The sequence below is a fragment of the Pteropus alecto genome, unplaced genomic scaffold (genome assembly GCF_000325575.1).
Source record: "Pteropus alecto unplaced genomic scaffold, ASM32557v1 scaffold24, whole genome shotgun sequence".
NCBI lineage: Eukaryota > Metazoa > Chordata > Mammalia > Chiroptera > Pteropodidae > Pteropus > Pteropus alecto.
The window spans coordinates 23,982,054-24,000,486 of NW_006439192.1; the positions used below are offsets into that span (position 1 = coordinate 23,982,054).

At 32.6% G+C, this 18,433-nt stretch overlaps 1 protein-coding gene across 1 annotated transcript in view; it reads right to left on the reverse strand.

Moving 5' to 3' along the window:
- Nucleotides 1–7,113: 7,113 nt before the first annotated feature.
- The window catches only part of MICU3 (mitochondrial calcium uptake family member 3), a 78,483-nt gene continuing 67,163 nt past the window's right edge, over nucleotides 7,114–18,433 (reverse strand). Inside the window, exons 13-16 of the mRNA XM_006916486.3 lie at nucleotides 14,119–14,227; nucleotides 12,040–12,197; nucleotides 10,988–11,056; nucleotides 7,114–9,489 (exon numbers count right to left, since the gene is read on the reverse strand). Coding sequence (XP_006916548.1) covers nucleotides 10,988–11,056; nucleotides 12,040–12,197; nucleotides 14,119–14,227 — 336 coding nt within the window. The 3' untranslated portion in view covers nucleotides 7,114–9,489. The remainder of the gene's footprint in view (nucleotides 9,490–10,987; nucleotides 11,057–12,039; nucleotides 12,198–14,118; nucleotides 14,228–18,433) is intronic.

Genomic DNA, 18,433 nt, shown 5'->3' on the forward strand with positions numbered 1-18,433 from the left:
TTGACTGGAACAATAAGGCTGACTCTCTGCCAAGTAAAAAAAAGAAAAAGAAAAATTCCTCCTGTCTGACTGCTTTTGGACTTAAACATTGACTCTTCCCGGTGTTGAGCCAACTAGCCTCAGACTGGAAATAAACCATCAGCTCTCAGGTTCTTAGGACTTCAGACTCAGATCTGAACTACACAGCTGCCTCTCCTGGGTCTCCAGCTTGCTGACTCATCCTGCAAATTTTGGGACTTGTCAACCTCCATAATCTCGTGAGCCAATTCCTTACAATAAATCTCTTTCTCTACATTACATACATCCTATTAATTCTTTCTGTGGAGATCCCTAAGACATATGTTATTTCTTTCCAAATTAATTCATAATTTTAAAGTGATTCCAATAAAAACTCTATTTGGAGGAGATATGATAAAACAATTCTAAAGTTCATCAGAAAAGATAAACAAGTAAGAAGAGTTAAAATCTTGAAAACAAGGAGAATCTAAATGTGGCTATTGAGGGGGAAGACACACTAGTCTTATGGAATTTGAAAACATATTATAAAGCTAAAATAATGTGGTTACAAGGATAGCAAGATAGTCCAAAGGAAGAGAGTAGTATCTTAAAACATAAGTATATAAAATATTTAAAATATAATTTTCATTATATTAGGTAGCAAAAAGGAAGAATTATTCTATAAATTAGTGCCAGATAAATTGGTTAGCTATTTGCAGGAAAATTTAGTTAGGCCCTCATTGTTTTACCATAGAATAAAATAAATCTTGTGATTTTTTTAGTTAAATGCAAAGAAAGTATAAAGAATAGATGATAGAATAGTCATTGAACTGAGATAATTTCTAAGCATAAAAGCAATGGAGGAAATGGCAAATAAAAAGATCATTTAAATATATAAAACTTAAAACCTTTGAAATAGCTTATGTAACTCAGAGCCTCACACTGCTTACGTGCAGCTTTGTATTCAGCCAAAGACTAACGAGTACTCTACAAAGATTTCTGGTGCTCCTCTGAACAGCTTCCTCTTCTCTGGAACTCTGTAGTCTTGTGAGATTCCAGCCATCTGAGCCATAAATGTTTAACTCTGCTTTCATTTCTCCCATCCCACACTTTTTTCTCTTTGGGTCTCACTTCTCTCTGCTGCAGTTTGAAGTGCTCCCAGGCAGAAAGCCCAACTGAATGCAGAGGTCACCACATGAATTTCTTTTATCTCAAGTATCAAAGCCATCAAGTGTTTGCTGAATAAGGTTGTAGTTGTTTATGATAAAAGGATGTCAGTTACTCAATCATGGCTGTACCCCAAACTTTCCATTGTTTTGATCTTAGCAATTACATTTTTTATTTCTAGAAATTCTATCTGGTAAGTGTATCTGTTTAGTCCCTATAATTTTTTTGAAACTCACTTTTGTAATTTCATAGTTCATACACAGCTCTCACACATTCTGCATTCAATTCCAACATCTGCATTCTTTAGGGTCTAAATTTAACATCTGTTGATTCTTACTCATAGTGGCTGGCCTTATCTGGACTTGGTACTCTTTAATAGGTTATGCTTGATTATAATCTATCAGTCTTGTGAGATAATTTCTTCTGCTTCAGCCAGTGTGTGTGTGTGTGTGTGTGTGTAAGATTTTAGCTCAGGGGAGGGGTTCTTGGATTCAGGTTCTCCTCACTGCTGTTTCAAAGCTCAACATACTAACACACTGTCAGTATAGAACTCTGGCTTCAGGGCAATCCCTGCCCCTCCACGAAGCCGGCTCCTTGTCATTCCAGTTTCAACCACTTGTGAACTCTGTTGCATGGGCCCAAGATTATCACCAGTGTTCCTTATTTCCAGAAAGTCCAATTCAGGTTCCAAGCTACCTAATCTCCACCCCTGACTACTTGAGACTCAACTCTTGGATATTTCAAAATTTATTTTTACTTTTATTTTTAATTTTGAAGGGAGAAATCCCTGAGGACTAGAAATGCTTCTGTGTACGTTGTATTTGGGGGTCTAGCTATTGTGAAGTAGTTAACCTCTGAGCTTTTAAAACCTCAAGTATCAGGGAGCAAAAATACACGTATTAATTTTGTAATCAGAAAAATAACAGAAAAGGCAACAGATATCTGTATCTGAATTACTAATATCCATATTTATGTGGTAATTAATCACTATGAGAAATTGAACTATTAATATATTCTATTTAGCATTTTCATGTTGCTTAATTTCTTTCTCAGGTTCAAATACTCTACTGGCTAATGGATACTTTCCATAGACTTAATCTTTGTAAATTTTAGAAAAACATTTAAGTTGACAAATGAAGGCTAACATTTGGTCATGCTTTAATAGGCTGAACACCAAGCAAATCCTATTCCTTTATTTGTTCATTTTGCAATAAGTCTTGACATTACCTTCTCCTCTTTCTTAAATTTGCTTACTTAGCAAGGCACAATGCAGTTTTGATGTGCAATCTGATTTCAAAAGAATCTTTGAGACAGCTAATCTTCTGTATACTCACTGTAATTAAATATTAAGCACAAATGGTATATAAGATACTCACTTTCTTGAGAACCTCTAAGCACTGAAGAGCAATGACATAAAAAAGTATAGATTTTCAGAGTGTTTTACAGATTTTTCAGCTTCAACTTTTAACTCTTATAGCACCTAGAGCTTGCAAAGAGTAAAGCATTATATATCATAGACTGGAAATATCTTTATTAATTGTCCTTCACTATGTCCTAAATTCTCATTTCACCGTAGTTTAAATTAATCTGCTAGCTGCTTGCTTCATCCTGGAAAATATACAATACGTAATGCCATACTGACTTAAAACTAATAATCAAGTTCGGTAGTTTGTCTCTTATGGTAAATGCCACCAAAGTTTGTTTTGTAAGAGAGCATGCAGCTATCTTTAACCTTTTAAATATAGTAACTGATTTCCACCGACATTCCTTTGTCAAATAATCCCTGCCCTATCTCTATCATCCAAAATTTAATCATGTTATACTTCCATAAATTCACAATCACCATTATACTTTTACTTTTCTTAAAAGTATCTCTATCTCCTTCAAGAATAAGTGACCTAACTCCAGACTTGGTGAATAAATTCACCACATGACTTTCATGATTTATTCCCACTTTTTACAGACTGAGATCCTAAGTTTTCAAAAATGTGCTTTTCTTGAAAAAGTAAACAAATACATGGTGAAAACATTCAATAATAGTGCATTAAATATATGAGCTTATAGCCCCCTTCACTAAATATCCCTATGTTCCCATCTTCACAGGGCCTTCTCAACAAAATAGCAGCTAGGCTTTGAATTACCAGGCAGGAGCAATCTGACCAAAGAGAAAAGACCTATCAATACCAATAGTAAAGGTCTCTCATGTGAAATGGGCCAGCAATGAGTGACCTATCAGTCAAAAGCACATTCCATGCATACAGAGCTTCGAATTTGTCTGAAAATATAAACATATAGCGAAAAAGATTACCAGATATTTGAGAAAAAGCCTCTAATATGAGACACCCAAAATACAAACAGAAAAAAGGAATGAGGCAATGAAGGGAGCTGGATAAAACTTCAAAGAAAGTAAAATTAATAATCAGAATAAAAGCTACTGAATGCACGAAACAAAAACAGGAAACAATACAAAGGTAAATTCAGAGAAAAAATTTTTTAAATATGACAATAAACTGAAGAGAATGGATAGAAGATTTGCTCAACAAATCTCAAGAAATTTGAGAATGCACGAAACAAAAACAGGAAACAATACAAAGGTAAATTCAGAGAAAAAATTTTTTAAATATGACAATAAACTGAAGAGAATGGATAGAAGATTTGCTCAACAAATCTCAAGAAATCTTTTAAAAGGTACAATGAAAAGATAAAGAGACAACAAGGATGGACCTCGAGATGATCATGCTAAGCAAAATAACCAAGACAGAAAAAGTTGAAAGTCACATGACATCACTTATATGTGGGATATAAACCTAAAAGCAACAAATGAATAGGACAAACAGAGACTCATGGACATGGACTGTAGACTAGTGGTTACCAGAGGGTAGAGAGTGTGGGGAGTGGGGAGGTAGACAAGGTAAAGGGGGTCAAATATGTGCTGACAAAAAGAAATCTAACTGGGAGGTGAACACACAGTGTTGTATAAATAAATATATACCTTACTGTTAAAGTGTACAGCTGAAACTTATTCGATTTCGTTAACCAATGTCACCATAAAAAAATAAATTAATTAAAAAAAAAAGACAAAGAAATGAACAGTAAGAAAGAAGAAAAGGAGAAACATAAGATAAGTAAGTATATGACATTCAGTATCAGAATGCAGGTAACCCCTTTCTGCGTTTGCATTCCGCCATTTCACTTTTACCAAAGACCTACATTAGTATCATAACAGCTTTTTTTCATGAAAGTGAAAATTCTTTTGGTTAGTGAAAACAAGTACTAATGTAGGTCTTTGGTAAAAGCAGTGATATAACGTGAACTTTCGGAAAGCAGAGAGAGAGAGGGGATACTCTTAGGAAAGCAGGAGAAACCTATAATAGAAATTCCCAAAAAACTGGACAGCAAGAGGGAAGGACGTTCTCAAAGAAATACTTTTATTTTTCAGAACTGAACATCCTGAGTTTTTGGATTGAAAGGACTATTGAGTGCTTAGCACAATCAATGAGTAAAAGATCTTTACCAAGTTATATTAATATGAAATTTTAAAACATCAGGGGCAAAAAAAAAAAAAGATTCTGCTAACTTCCAGAGGAAAGAAAGAACAGGTCAAGATTCAGGATGGCAACTGATTTCCAGAGAACAACACTGAAAACCGGAAAATAATGGGGCAGTGCTTTCAAAGTTCTAGGGGAAAAGGTGTGTCATTCTAGATTTCCACTCCTGGACAAACGGTTGCCTAAGCATGAGGGCAGAATAAAGACATTTTTAGGCATAAAAGACTTCCAACATCTATTTACCATGTCGCCTTTCTCGGGAAGTATGGAGGATTGTACTCCACTTCAAAAAATGAAAAGAGAGAGGAGGACAGGGGAGATAGGGTAAAAGAGAAATTTTGACAGATGAAGAAGTGAGATCCTGGAATGACAGTTCTGCATCGGGACTAGGGAACAACCATTCTAGATGGGACAGTGAGATAGAGAGATACTGGAGGCATTTCTAAAATTACAATAAAAATTTACATATTACTTGACATGGTAAAATATATTAACAATATACATTTGGTTCTGGAGATGAGTCTTGGAATGAATTAATAATAGGTAAATGAGAAGTACACAAAAATTAAGCAAACTGAAAAGGAGAAAATGATTAATTCTGGGGAAAGTAAGAAGGTATATAAGGAAGGAAACAATAATTGATGATATACTAATTAATTTAACAAAATATGATCTAACTATACTGAAAGGATGGGGAAGGAGAAATTGTGAGTGTGTGTATCTTGGAAGGGGTTTGGGTAATAGAGTCAAATCCTCATTTTCTTTTGTAGGAAATCAACAGTAAATCTGAAAATTAAATCAAGAAATATTGGTATAAGCATGTTATCTTGAAATATGAAGGCAGACACCAAAAGAAACTGCTAGATTTGAAAGGGATTGCCCTTGAGGAGAAGAAAAGAGGAAAGAGGGATGCTATATTTTATTTAAACCCTTTAGAGCTCTTTGACTTTTGACAATTTGTACATATAACTTTGATAAAGAGATATTAAAATATAATTCTATGCAATGAAAGTTTTAAACATAAACAATAGGATATTATACATTCTTCTGTACCTTGCTGTGTTCCCATAAAAACATCTTATAGATCCTCTCATATCAGCATGATAAATGGACTTCATTCTTTTTCATAGTTACATACTAATTCACTGCATATATTTGTTGACATACAAATTTAGAAATATATATATTACGATATTACAATCCCAGAAGTAAAATTCTCAGTCAAAACTTTAAGATATTTCTATTTCTCTCCAAAGATGTTGCACCCAAATTTATAGCCTCACCAACAACTGCCCCACACACTTATCAACACTATATACTATGGAACCATTCTATCTTTTCAATCTGGTATGTGAAAAGACGTATTGACATTATCATCATTAAGGATTTAACTTGTGTTTTTTAAAATTTATTTTTCTAAAAACTGTTTACTCAATACCAATTTAAAAATAATATCCTCATTCAGTCTCTTCTCCATTTTCTTATTTTCTCTATTCCATTTCTCATAAACACTTGTCCTTCTCTTCCTTTACAATACTGCACAAAATTTATCTTTTCCAGAAAACTTTTATAATAATGCTTTTACTTCCTCTGAGCACTGTATATTTATATGCATATAGTCTCAATTATAGATATGTTCTTCAGTTTAAGATGTGTGCCACAATACTGACTGTGATATAAAGAGAATTATAAAGATATAAAGATGTAAAGAGAATTATATGTTTGTATTGGTTTTCATCTTACAGTATTTCACATAATTTAAAATATGACTGATTGCAAGATGTACCATTACTTTACGAGCTACTAAGAAAGTAAAATTGCTGCCAATTCAAAGGAAAACCACAATGCTTTCTTAGCATTTAAAATTTTTATCTTATTAAATATTTTACAATTAATATTTCTGCATCCTTTGTAAGTAAAATCAGCAGGTAAAAATGTTAATTTATTGTATGGCCATAAAAAGTTGGATAATTAGTGTATTTTGAAAACTGGTAAATTTCTAGGCGTCACCTTGGTAAGATGATTCCTACAAAATAACCAACATTAGTATAAAAGGGGCTGCTATAGTGTTGGTTCAATAATTTTAAGCCATTTAAACAATCAGTTCTGTAAAGCAAAACTGATACTCCATTAAGTCACATGTAAACTTTCTGAAAGCTACCCAGTACCAATGACCATAATTCTATAAAGTACGAATTCCTATTATACACTGAGAGGCTTTATGGCTCTGTGGTTTATTTACCAACAAAAGTGTTGATGAGATTAGTTTCATTGGCATGTACAGCTGTAGCAGAGGGTGTAAGATTGCCAGCGGTTTGGCAACCAACGAAGAGTTCCAAAGTCTGGAGATGACATTTTTCAGAGAGACGTTAGTCCGCGGATATACAGAACAGCAAAGTACTGTAAGTTTCTTGATTCAGGAACAGGTATATTTATTTTAAGATAATGTAAGTATGTCAGACAGGTTGCTTTACAATTATATTTTACAATAAGAACAATAAACTGGAACTTAAATAAATTTCTTAATATGAACTCATTCTGAGACGTACTAAAAACTTTGATCATGTAGACTCTCTGTAAAAAGTATGATACTAAATTTTTTATGTATAGCTTTATCTTTCCAAAGAATAGTTTGTAGAAGGAAATAGAATTGCATACATGTATCTAGTACATTACTATTTTCAACGCACTTAAATTTTTTTCAATTGATGTAAACAATAATCCAGTGAATTATTTTTACCTCTCATTTTATAGAGGATAAAGTTCAAGAGTGATAATATGTAGGGAATCATTGTAATTTACTATTCTTTCCCATTTTAATTGACCAGAATATTTTGCTTATTCCCATTTAAATATCATGCAGCAGTCTTATGAACAGATGAATATCCATTCACTCTGATAAGCAATGAAGAATAAAGATTGCATATGTAGTATTTCTTGGGAGAATGGCAGAACTATAAATAATTTTAATGAGCTAATTCAGTTTTTAATGTACATTTATAGGACTGTTATAAATGGCAATTTTTCCATGTATGCAAGATAATATAATTTATACTCAAAGATAAAAATACTTGCATTTTTTCAATTATTTTAGATAGCAAATAATATTGAGAGCATTCAGTGTAAGGTAAAATAGACCTGGGGTATGTTAAATGGGTGGGTACGCAGGCATTATCATTTAGTAAATCAATTCAATCAACCTTGAAAACAGGTGAAATTAAGTTATTATGCTATACAGAATCCTCAAATTTAAGAATCATATATCTATATTAATGTCATAAATATCAGATAAAGAATGCGAAAAGTCAAATACATAGTCAATGCTAATGAAAACATTTTCTTGGAAATGCCACTACTTTTATAAATAGGCTGATGCACAGCTATCAATTTCACATTTAATAACTTATAAAAACAAAATCAGTAGTTCCTATTTTCCTGTGCAAAAGCAAGGTAATAGTTGAAGTGTGTGCAACTGACATTAAATACATCTCGGAAAAGAAGATACATGAACATATCTTCCAAATATAACACATTAATATGTTAATTTAAATTCACTGTTCTACTTTCATATAGTATCCTTTTATAAACTAAACTTTTTTAATTGAACAGATTTCAATTAAGTTCTATTCACAGTATTTTCTCCATGTGAAAATCAAGTTTTGTTTTTTTTCAATAGAAAGTTTTTCTTTTCTCTCCTAAGACATATTATTTTGGAACAAAAAATTATATTTAAATTATGCACTATTACTGACTGGTTGGCATCACTCTGCATGTGGTCCTTTTGCAAGAAAAAAAACGTTAAGGTCTACCTAATATTTACATCAGTCTTCTAAACCATTTTATATTAGTCTGTTACAGTACTCATTTTGATGCTATAGACTTTACTAACAATATACAATAAGTTACAGAGTTGTAAGATATTTTTACTAGTGTTATAACATATACTAACTGCATTCAGGAGCAGCATCATGTTAAAACAATAATGGCAATGACAATGACTATTGCTACAACAACTACCACTATTCTACCATCAATGTGTGATTTTTTGAGGAAAAAATAATCTACATTTTAAATTTCTTTACCATATACATAAAATAATACCAGACATTAGACATTCTGTTGACTTTGGCAAGTGAACAAAAACTTAAAAAAAACTTTATATGATTCAAACAATGCATGTTAAGTACTTTTAAAAGTTAAAAGTACAATGTAAACCATCATATTGTATAGTAGCTTAATTTCTATTTGTTTTTCATAACAATTTCAATATAATTAAAAATCAGATAAATAATATGGATTTATCAACAATTCTAGGGCCCTAAGATAAATCTTAAGGAATATTTTTAAAGTAAGTTCACAGTCTAAAACCAAAGAAAATAAGTCGTTCACTTTTAAGTCATTTAGATTCTAGGAACCATATATTATTTTGAAACTAGGCAAATTTCTAATGAAACTTTAAAAATATTTAAAATACATTCTTATATAGTCATTGGAAGTATCTATATACTTCTGAAAGGAATGAAAAAGTGCAGAGCTCAGTAAATCAAGACAAAAGTTCAACGTGGTAACACATATTTGTAGTTAGTACAAAGATACATTTTATGTGTCTTACACTCAAAAACTCAGTTCAAGAAAAAAAATATAATATAATTAGCCTTTTCACCTTTTCCTTCATTTCTACAAGTTCTGATCTCAGACCTGCTTCTGTTCTCTGAAATTTTTACTTCTTGCATTTGTCATGTAGATAATAATCCTTTAAATTTTGCTTTACAAGTACCTAATTAAAAAATATATAAAAGGAATATTAATTTAGGGTGAAATTCAGAGGTGATGGCATTTATCAAATATTATCATGATAATAAGAAACAGTAAAGCACACAACAAAAACAACCAAAAGAAAATATAAATATCAAATACTTAATCATAAAACATTTCCTTTAATTTAAAAGTTCAGTATTTTGTTTAGTAACTTGTCTAATTATCAGTCTTATAAAAGTCTAGAATAAATGTAGTAATTTTTATCTATGTCCTACTATATAGAAACAATAGTGTCAGTGTGACACTATGACAAGTTAGTTGGGAACACTACCTATCAGCATTTCCCAAAATGGGTTCCGTAAAACATTAGGCCTCAAAGCTACTTTGCAAAAGACCGAATACTCCCATTTTCTTTCGGAGAGGCACATAAATAGTGGCATATTAAGGTCGCAAAAGTCATGACGGGGAAGGAACCTATTTAACCATGTCTATTATGCTCTTTCTTAAGGGTACTGACTAAGCAGTTTTTTTTTTTTAAAGAATAATATGCTCTGATACCACTTGGAACCACTTTGGTAAAACTGCTACAAATATAAATGTTTCAAGCTTGAGAAAAACAGCAAGAAATATATATTTGCAAGCATGTAGAAATGAATAAAACCTTCGAGTAGGGACCTAACTAATGAGAATCCACAATACACCAAAATTTTATAGCTTGACTTTTATAGGTTGACTTTTAAAAGAGAAAAGGGAAAACAAACACCTCATTTTGAAGATCAATAAACGTGAGGCATTTCTTTGAGCTGATACAAACTGAAGGGACTGCCTATCTATTCCTCAAATATGGCATTCTACAGTGATAGTTAATAACAAATAAGATGGCTTTGCTATTAGAATGGGGCTCAAATCCTAGTTTGTGACTTACTAGCAAGCTATCTTGGGCATATTACTCACTAAGCCTCTATTTCCTCTGCTGTTAAATGAGATATCTATCTGTGAGGACTAAATGAGATACTCCATGTGGAAGAACATTTAATACAGTGTCAGGCACCTAAAATAAATCTTAAAAAAAAAATTAGCTGCTATTATTGTAGCAGATATTTGGAATCATGATCCTAAGAAATAGTAACAAATATTCCTTAGATGTTAATCATCTTAGATTACAAAAGTCGATCTGGAGTCATTATTCTGTATCTGTTCAGATATCAATCTGCAAATTAAACAAATTTCCAATCAAGGTACTCCAAGAGAACTCCAGTCAAATGAGTATTTATTCCAGTTCATTTTTAGATCACAACTTAATTGTGGCAAAGTAGTGCTTTATTATAATGATTAATTATTAAATTGAATTACTGGTCTAAAATTAAATCATTACAAGAGTAATTCTTATATTTAATTAGTGACCTAAAAATTAAAAACAAATTCTTTCAGCTATTCGTTAAATGTCATAACAGAAAAATAAATCATGTCCTTTCCATATTGTTACTGAACAAATTTAGACAGAGAAGCTTACATACTTATCTGCTATGAAGTTCCTTCTTCAGACAGGATTTGAAAGTGGGATACTTCTGAACTGTTTTATAACCCTGTGAAACAGGATTAAAAACGTAAATGTAAATAAAATGTCATGAGGCCACAGGTATGCAATAAATAAAGTAAGCAAAAATAAAAACACATAACACCAAGGGAGAAAAAAATACAGCGTCAGAGGTTTATAATATAGTTTCTATTTTAATTTGATCTTGCTACTCTAAAATTTTTGAAGAACAATAAATTTCAATATATGCCCTTTTGGGTTTTTGTGCCATCATCTTAAATATTAACAACTAACCACTAGATGGCAGTTAAGTACACAGTATCTTTACCAAGACAGCTTGGATTTAAAAAAATCATTAAAAATCTTTAAAAACATTGTATAAGAATAATCTTAATTTTTAAAATATATATAACTTTTTCTCTTTTTAAATGTACAATGCTTAGGGGTATTCTTACCAAAGAGGGAAGATTGAATATTCCAGTTGTTAATAATTTTTTTTCATTTGTGGTACAATCTACAAATATATTAGATGCATAAACATTTAATGATTCATGCTATATTTCATTCTTTAAAAAGTATTTTTGAGAAAAAAAATCATCGATTTTTCTCATTATTTTGCAGTGTAGGATGATAACAGGAAGAATATTAAAAGGACAAAAAAGTTTTTACTTTATTTTCCATATAAATAGTACTGAACATGCAGTGACTTAAGTGCTGCAAGTTGCCTAGTGGAAATCTGTGTCACATACAATGAGAAACAGTGATATTTCTTTTTCTATACTAACAAGTCTGACGGCCAGTGTGCAGATTGAATTCATCGAAAATATTTGGCAACATTTCCAAATGATTTTATATTTTAAAAAAGCATTATCATCTCAAATTGTTTTGGGCTAGAGACTTATACTTTTCCTTTTCAAACATAATAGTTCATGTTTATAATATTAAAAATTTACATAAATTATTTCTGAAACTTGGATATTTTCTTTCAGTTTTTAAAAAGGATATCAATAGGCTTGAAATTTATAGTTTTACCCGGAATCCTCTATGGAGTCTGTCTTTCATAATTCCAATAAATTCTTTATAACTTAATTGATCATCTTTGTCAACGTCAAAAATCTTGAAGACTGTGTTCACTAAATGTGGCGAAAGTTTGAGGCCAGTAGCTACGTAGACGGCACGCTTAAATTCATCTAGATAAATGTTACAGAAAAGAAGTTTTTTTCTACATGAGTCATGATTCTTCATTACTCATGTTATCTTTAGGAAACAAAATTTTTATAGTTTTAAAGGGCCAAGAATAACTGTATCTTAGTTTAATAATGCATTCATATTCAATGAATATTTAATGAGCATCTATTATCAGCAACAGACACTTTTAGAGGTTATTAAGACGAATAAGTTCTCAGGAAACTTACAGTTCAGATGGGAGATGAGATACCTCCCCAAATAACCATTATACAAGATGACACAAAAAGTACCAACAAAGATATAAGAATTTGGAATTGAGTGATTCCTTCTGTCTGTAGTGTGGAATAGGGAAAGGAGAGAGGAGAGCAGCGATTAGGAAAGGCTGCAATTTTGTATCTGAGCTGAGCCTGAAGGATAGATGATTTCAACATGTAGAGATAAAAGAAATGGCAGATGAGATACATGAATGAACAACGGCATGGAGGGAACACAAGTATAAGGTACATTTAGAAAACAATGAGCAATCTGGACATACAGGAGCTAGAGCTCTGTAAAGGGACTTTGAGGAGCGGAAACTACATTCTTTAACACGCAGTTGGGGAACTAAAGTTTTCCATAGCAGGTGTGTTGTAGAAAAGTTAATCTGTGTTTTAGAAAGTTTATTTTGTGAGTTGTCAAGGAAACATTGGAGAGGAAAGTGGGTAATGGCAAGAATACCACTGATGTGCCTACTGCCTTTTAAGAGGTAATCATCTGAAATAAATGTTGTAGCAGCAGTAGGAAAAACATATATATACTCCTAGCACCTGCAAGAGTATTCAATTAATTTTTTCCAGTTCCACAAAGTAAAAGAACAACTGTCCATTCTGAACCAGGTAAACAGACATTGACTTTTTTTTTTCTTTTTGAAGTTAATTATGTTTATCATGGTAGTAAATGCTGGTCTGGGAAGGCAGGGTTCCCAAAAGTTTTGGTGTTAAAACATTAAATTGAGTTGAGTTGAGAAAGACAACTTATTTGAACACTTAGACTAGACAAAGGGTGAAATATGACAAATTTTCAGGTTCCTCTTCCTCAGTGAATGAATAGATGAAGCTAAATGAGGGGTTTAATCTCTGTTTTGGGGAGAGAGATAATTATCATCAACACTTAGGGGACACGGTTTGGATTCTCCCTAGAACTTGGCAACAAAATAAAAAGACTATCTTGCCATTTATTAGATTATAGCAGACACAGGTCAAATCACCTTAAAGACATAACATTCTTCCTATGGCAAGAATATTTTAAAAGGATATGGCTATGAGGGAAGAAGGGAAAGTAGTCATAGCCACAGAATCCTAGAAAAAGAACTTGACTCATTAGTCTACCTACAGGGAAGGAATGAGCTGGTCTTGAGGTCAACACCATTCTGAATTCTATGAGTTGTATTTCTATATAAATTAAGGAAAATCAACATTCAATTTTATATATCATTTTTAAAACTTGGTTAATGTAAGTCCATAGCTAAAAGCTGATTCTGTTGACAAAATTCAGGTTTCTGAGCCAGCAGAGACTGTGGGTAAAATCAGTAATATAAACACCATCCTGTGGTGATATCTGAGGCATGACCAGCTGGCTCTTCTCTAGGTAGATTCACAACCCTCAATGTTAGCGAGTGGCCATGAGGTTTCTTCCTCTTTGAACCTTTACAAACATAATTAGCTTTTCCCCAGAATATGAAATGAAGAGAAATAATACATTTAATACAAAAATTCAGCATAATTCCCTAAACTTCCTTTAAGGAAAACAGATCTTCCACTGAAGTACACAACAAACTTTCAGGCAAGTTGATGGCTTATATGATCTATCCAATTAATTTTCTGTCAAAGTCCCTAGAAACAATGTAGGATTATTTTTTGCTTTTAATTTTTGAAAGATACTTACCTTGCCCTATAGAACGACTTGCAAAGTTATACATATTCAGGGCTATTGCAAAGTCTTCTAGGTTGTTTAAAAACTGGAAAAATGACCTGAATTCATCAAATGTGATACCCTATATTGAGAGAATATATGTAAATATACTTAGTATTTAATAAGTATATTAAAATAAGTAGTATTAAAATAAGTATCTATACTAACTAGAAATAAATAGATTAAGCATGTGTAATATATTTTGTAAGTAAACATTTTCAGAGCACATTCTAAAACCTTCTTTCCCCAAATGGAATGTAAAATTCACTCAGATTTTTTTTTCCCACTGGGCAGCGTTGCTACCATTAGAAATGACAAGTGAAAATATTTTTTACAACACTGTCACATCAGCACAAAGTTCCAAAAAATGCTACAATAAAAATGGATAAAAAATCTTCAATTTTAAAATCTGTATTTTAGCTGAATTTTTTAAACCCTTAAATATGATGAAGATCAAATTTTGGAATATGTTATTTCTACTTCAATTACAACTTCTCTTTATTAGCAAGGTGAATCCTCACTGTCTTTTCACATTTTTCTCTTTCTCTTTGCTTATATTAACTTATGGCTACTTCAACCCTGGATTCTGCTTTGTGACCTGATCCCACCTGCCATGTTTTCCAGAGAGGACTATCTGAATCAGTTAGGGAGACTGAGACAGAAGGGGTCTGACTTGATGTGGAAAGCTTGTTGTCAGAGAAACTGGTCACTGCTCTGGTTTTGTATCGGTTTATGCTGCAACCAACTGCTACAGCAACAGTCTGTCTTAAGGTGACAGGTTAATGCTAGTAAAAGTAAAAAACAGGAGGAAGGGATATTTTTAAGCAAAGTGTAAACAAAAATGTCAATGCTTTTGCGAAGCATAAAATTAAAAACTAAATCAAAGAATGACAGAACACAATGTTCACCATCTGAACCTTCACATATTCAAAATAGATTTCTCATGTTTGAAAAGACAATTAAATTCAAAACCATACAATAATTCTTTTGTGTAGATTAAACTCTTTGTGTATGGAAATATGAAACTGTAAATTGAAAAATGGCAATCATTTTGATGGAGATAATTTAAAAGAATCCATTCTTAACAGCAGTGAGAGAAAGAGTCTAGGAGATTAAAAGAGGGAGGGTACAGTATAGCCATTTCTTCTCCCTCCCCACTCGCACCCCCAGAATCACTTCTGTAATGAACCATTAGGACTTGAATGTGTCGTAATTGTTAGAAGTAGAGTGAAAAGAAGTAGCTTACATTTTAACAAAAATAAAATGATGATAGTAACTGAAAAATTTAAAGTATCAAAAATATATACATACTGAGAGTTCAGAAATAAATCAAATATCTGTGGTCAACTGATTTTCAGTAAGGGGCCAAGATATTTATTGGAGAAAGAACAGTTTCTTTAACAAACAGTGCTGAAACAACTGGGTATCCACATGTAAAAGAAAGAAGTTTGAGTCTTATTTCACTCCATATATAAAAATTAACTCAAAATGGATCAAAGACCTAAATTTAATAGTTCAAGTTAAAAAAACTTGTGGCATTAATTGACACTATCAAAAAAGTAAAAAAGACAACTTACAAAATGGAAGAAAATATTTGCAAATCATGTATCTGATAAGAGTCTAGTATCTAGAATAAAGAACTTATACAAATCAACTGTAAAAGGACAAGCCAATTAAAACATGGATGAAGAACTTGAATAGACATTTTTTCTAAGAAGGTATACGAATGGCCAACAAACACAGGAAAAGATGTTCAGCATCATTATTCATTGGGGAAATGCAATCAAAACCACTGTGATACAACTTCACACACACTAGGATGACTACAATTAAAAAGGCAGACATAACAAATGTTGGTGAGGATGCAGAAAATTATAAACTTCATACATTGTTAATGGGATTGAAAATGCTGTAGCTACTTAGAAAAACAGTTCTTCAAAATGTTAAACATTAAAGTTGCCATGTGACCCAGCTCTTTACTCTGAGGTATATACCAAATTCTCCAGAATTCAAAACGTGTCCACACAAAAAAACTGTACACAAATGTTATAACGACATCATTCAAATAGCCCAAATTGAAAACAACTCAAATGTCCACCAATTTAAAAATTGATAAAATGCGGTGTATCTATATAATGGAGTATTATTTGGCAATAATAAGGAATGAAATGCTAATATTTGCTACAAGATGAATGAAACTTTGAAAAGTTTTGCTAAGTTAAAGAAGCCAGATGCAAAAGGTGTCATGCGATACCACTTATATGAAATGTCTAGAACAGACAAACCCACAGAGAGAGGAAGCAGATTAGTGGTTGCCGGGGGCTGACGGAAGGGGAAACGGGAGTGACTGTTTAATGGGTGCAGGGTTTCTGTTTGGGATGATGAGAAAGTTCTGGAACTAGTAGTGATGGTTACACAATACTGTGAATGTAGTTAATTCCATCAATTTTACTCTTTAGAACGGTTAAAATTTTTAAAAAGGTTATTTTACCACAATAAAAAGTTACATATACTTATTGAAATATGTCATTCAGGATGTGAACACACGTACATCAGTGCACTTGAACTGAATTGCAGCAAAGCATAAGTGGACAAAACTGAGATAGTTAATAAGACATAATTTAATAAAAAGACAAACCAGAAAATGCTGTAGATATCAAACTGCTACTATAATTACACTGCTTGTACTAGTTGATAATGTGCTCTATCTGTAGCCATGACAGTGCTCTCAGTGTGTGCATATGTTTATCTTTGGTTGGGGTACCAAAGCCTGCAATAATTATTAGAAAACTAGAAAGAGACTAGGGAATGATATCATGGAAAATGGTGGAGTAGGGTGCTTAAAGAATTAGTCCCTCTGCTGAAACAATGATAAGCTGCGAAATACTGATAGAATCAACTGTTTTTTTGAACTCTAGAATCTAATCCAAAGTTTATAGCAAGAAGGGGACAGATTAATGAAGAAGAGGGTGCCTGAAATTCAGTGAGAGAGTGTTGTGGTGTTTTTATCCACTGAACTACCATTTTTATTTTTCGGTGCTGTGGCAGCTTTTGGGACAGCAGCTGGTGTTCCTGGTTTGGCTTCCTGGTGCCAGAGTGCTACTATGGACCTTATTCTTAAAATGTTGTGGTGTGCTATTTGACCTGTCTAGTGGTTCCCCAAGGGATCAGCACAGAAGCTGACTTTTGTTTCACACCCTTCTTCTTGGACCGAAGTGGCTTTCTTGGCAACAGTGACATCTATCAAAAGATTTAAAGACATACACACTCTGTGCCAGCCTGGGGCAAGGGATAGTAGAAGGGACAAGTGGCAGACAGAATACAAAAGCCTGGAAGAGGCGAACGAGAATGGTTACTGGTAGAACATGAGGAGCTCAAAGGGCTATTGCATATATCTGGAAAATTGGATATGCCTAGGAATTGATGCATGCTTTGAAAAAGACCTGAGAGGACCCTAGCTTACCACATCTGGCAGATCTATGGGCTCTGTGGAAGCAGGAGGTAAAAACAAATGAAGAGGCTTAGGTAGCCTGGCTTAGTGTTGAAGGAGTGCTCTAGCTCAGGGCTGAGTTGCAAAGACTAGGAAAATACTATATTGTTTTCTTCCTGGCTCTGGACATTTAAGGAAATCTTTGTCAGTTACTGGCTAACCACTAAGATAATGGAACACAATATTTAGTGACTGTACACAACAAGAAATACAGTCTCCTCCACTTGTACAGTTACCTTTCCAAGTTACTTTGCAAACTGACAACTGCAGGTGAGAATCTGATTTCTAGAGTTACTACAATATAATATTCAAAATGTTTAGTTTTTAGTAAAACATTTACAATGCATACAAAGTATTAGGAAGTATAATCCATTCACAGGGGAAAAAAAATAAATCGACATAAACAATCCCTGCAGAAGCCCAGATAGTGGACTAAAAAAATGAAGAATTTAAATCAACTGTCTTAAATACACTCAGATAACTAAGTGAAACTATGGACAAAGAATTAAATCAGGAAAACTAAGTATGAACAAAATGAGAATATCAATAAAGAGACAGAAATTGTAAAAAGAAACCAAACAAAAATTTTGGAGCTGAAAAGTACAAAAACTGAAATGAATAACTGACTGGAAAGGCTGAACAATAGAATCGAATAAGTAGAAGAAATAGTGAACTTAAAGATAAGACAATTGAAATTATTCAGTCTGAGAAGCAGAAAGACGAAAGAATGAAGAAAAGTGAACAGAGTCTAAGACACTTGGGGACACCATCAAGTGTACCAGTATATACATCATAGGA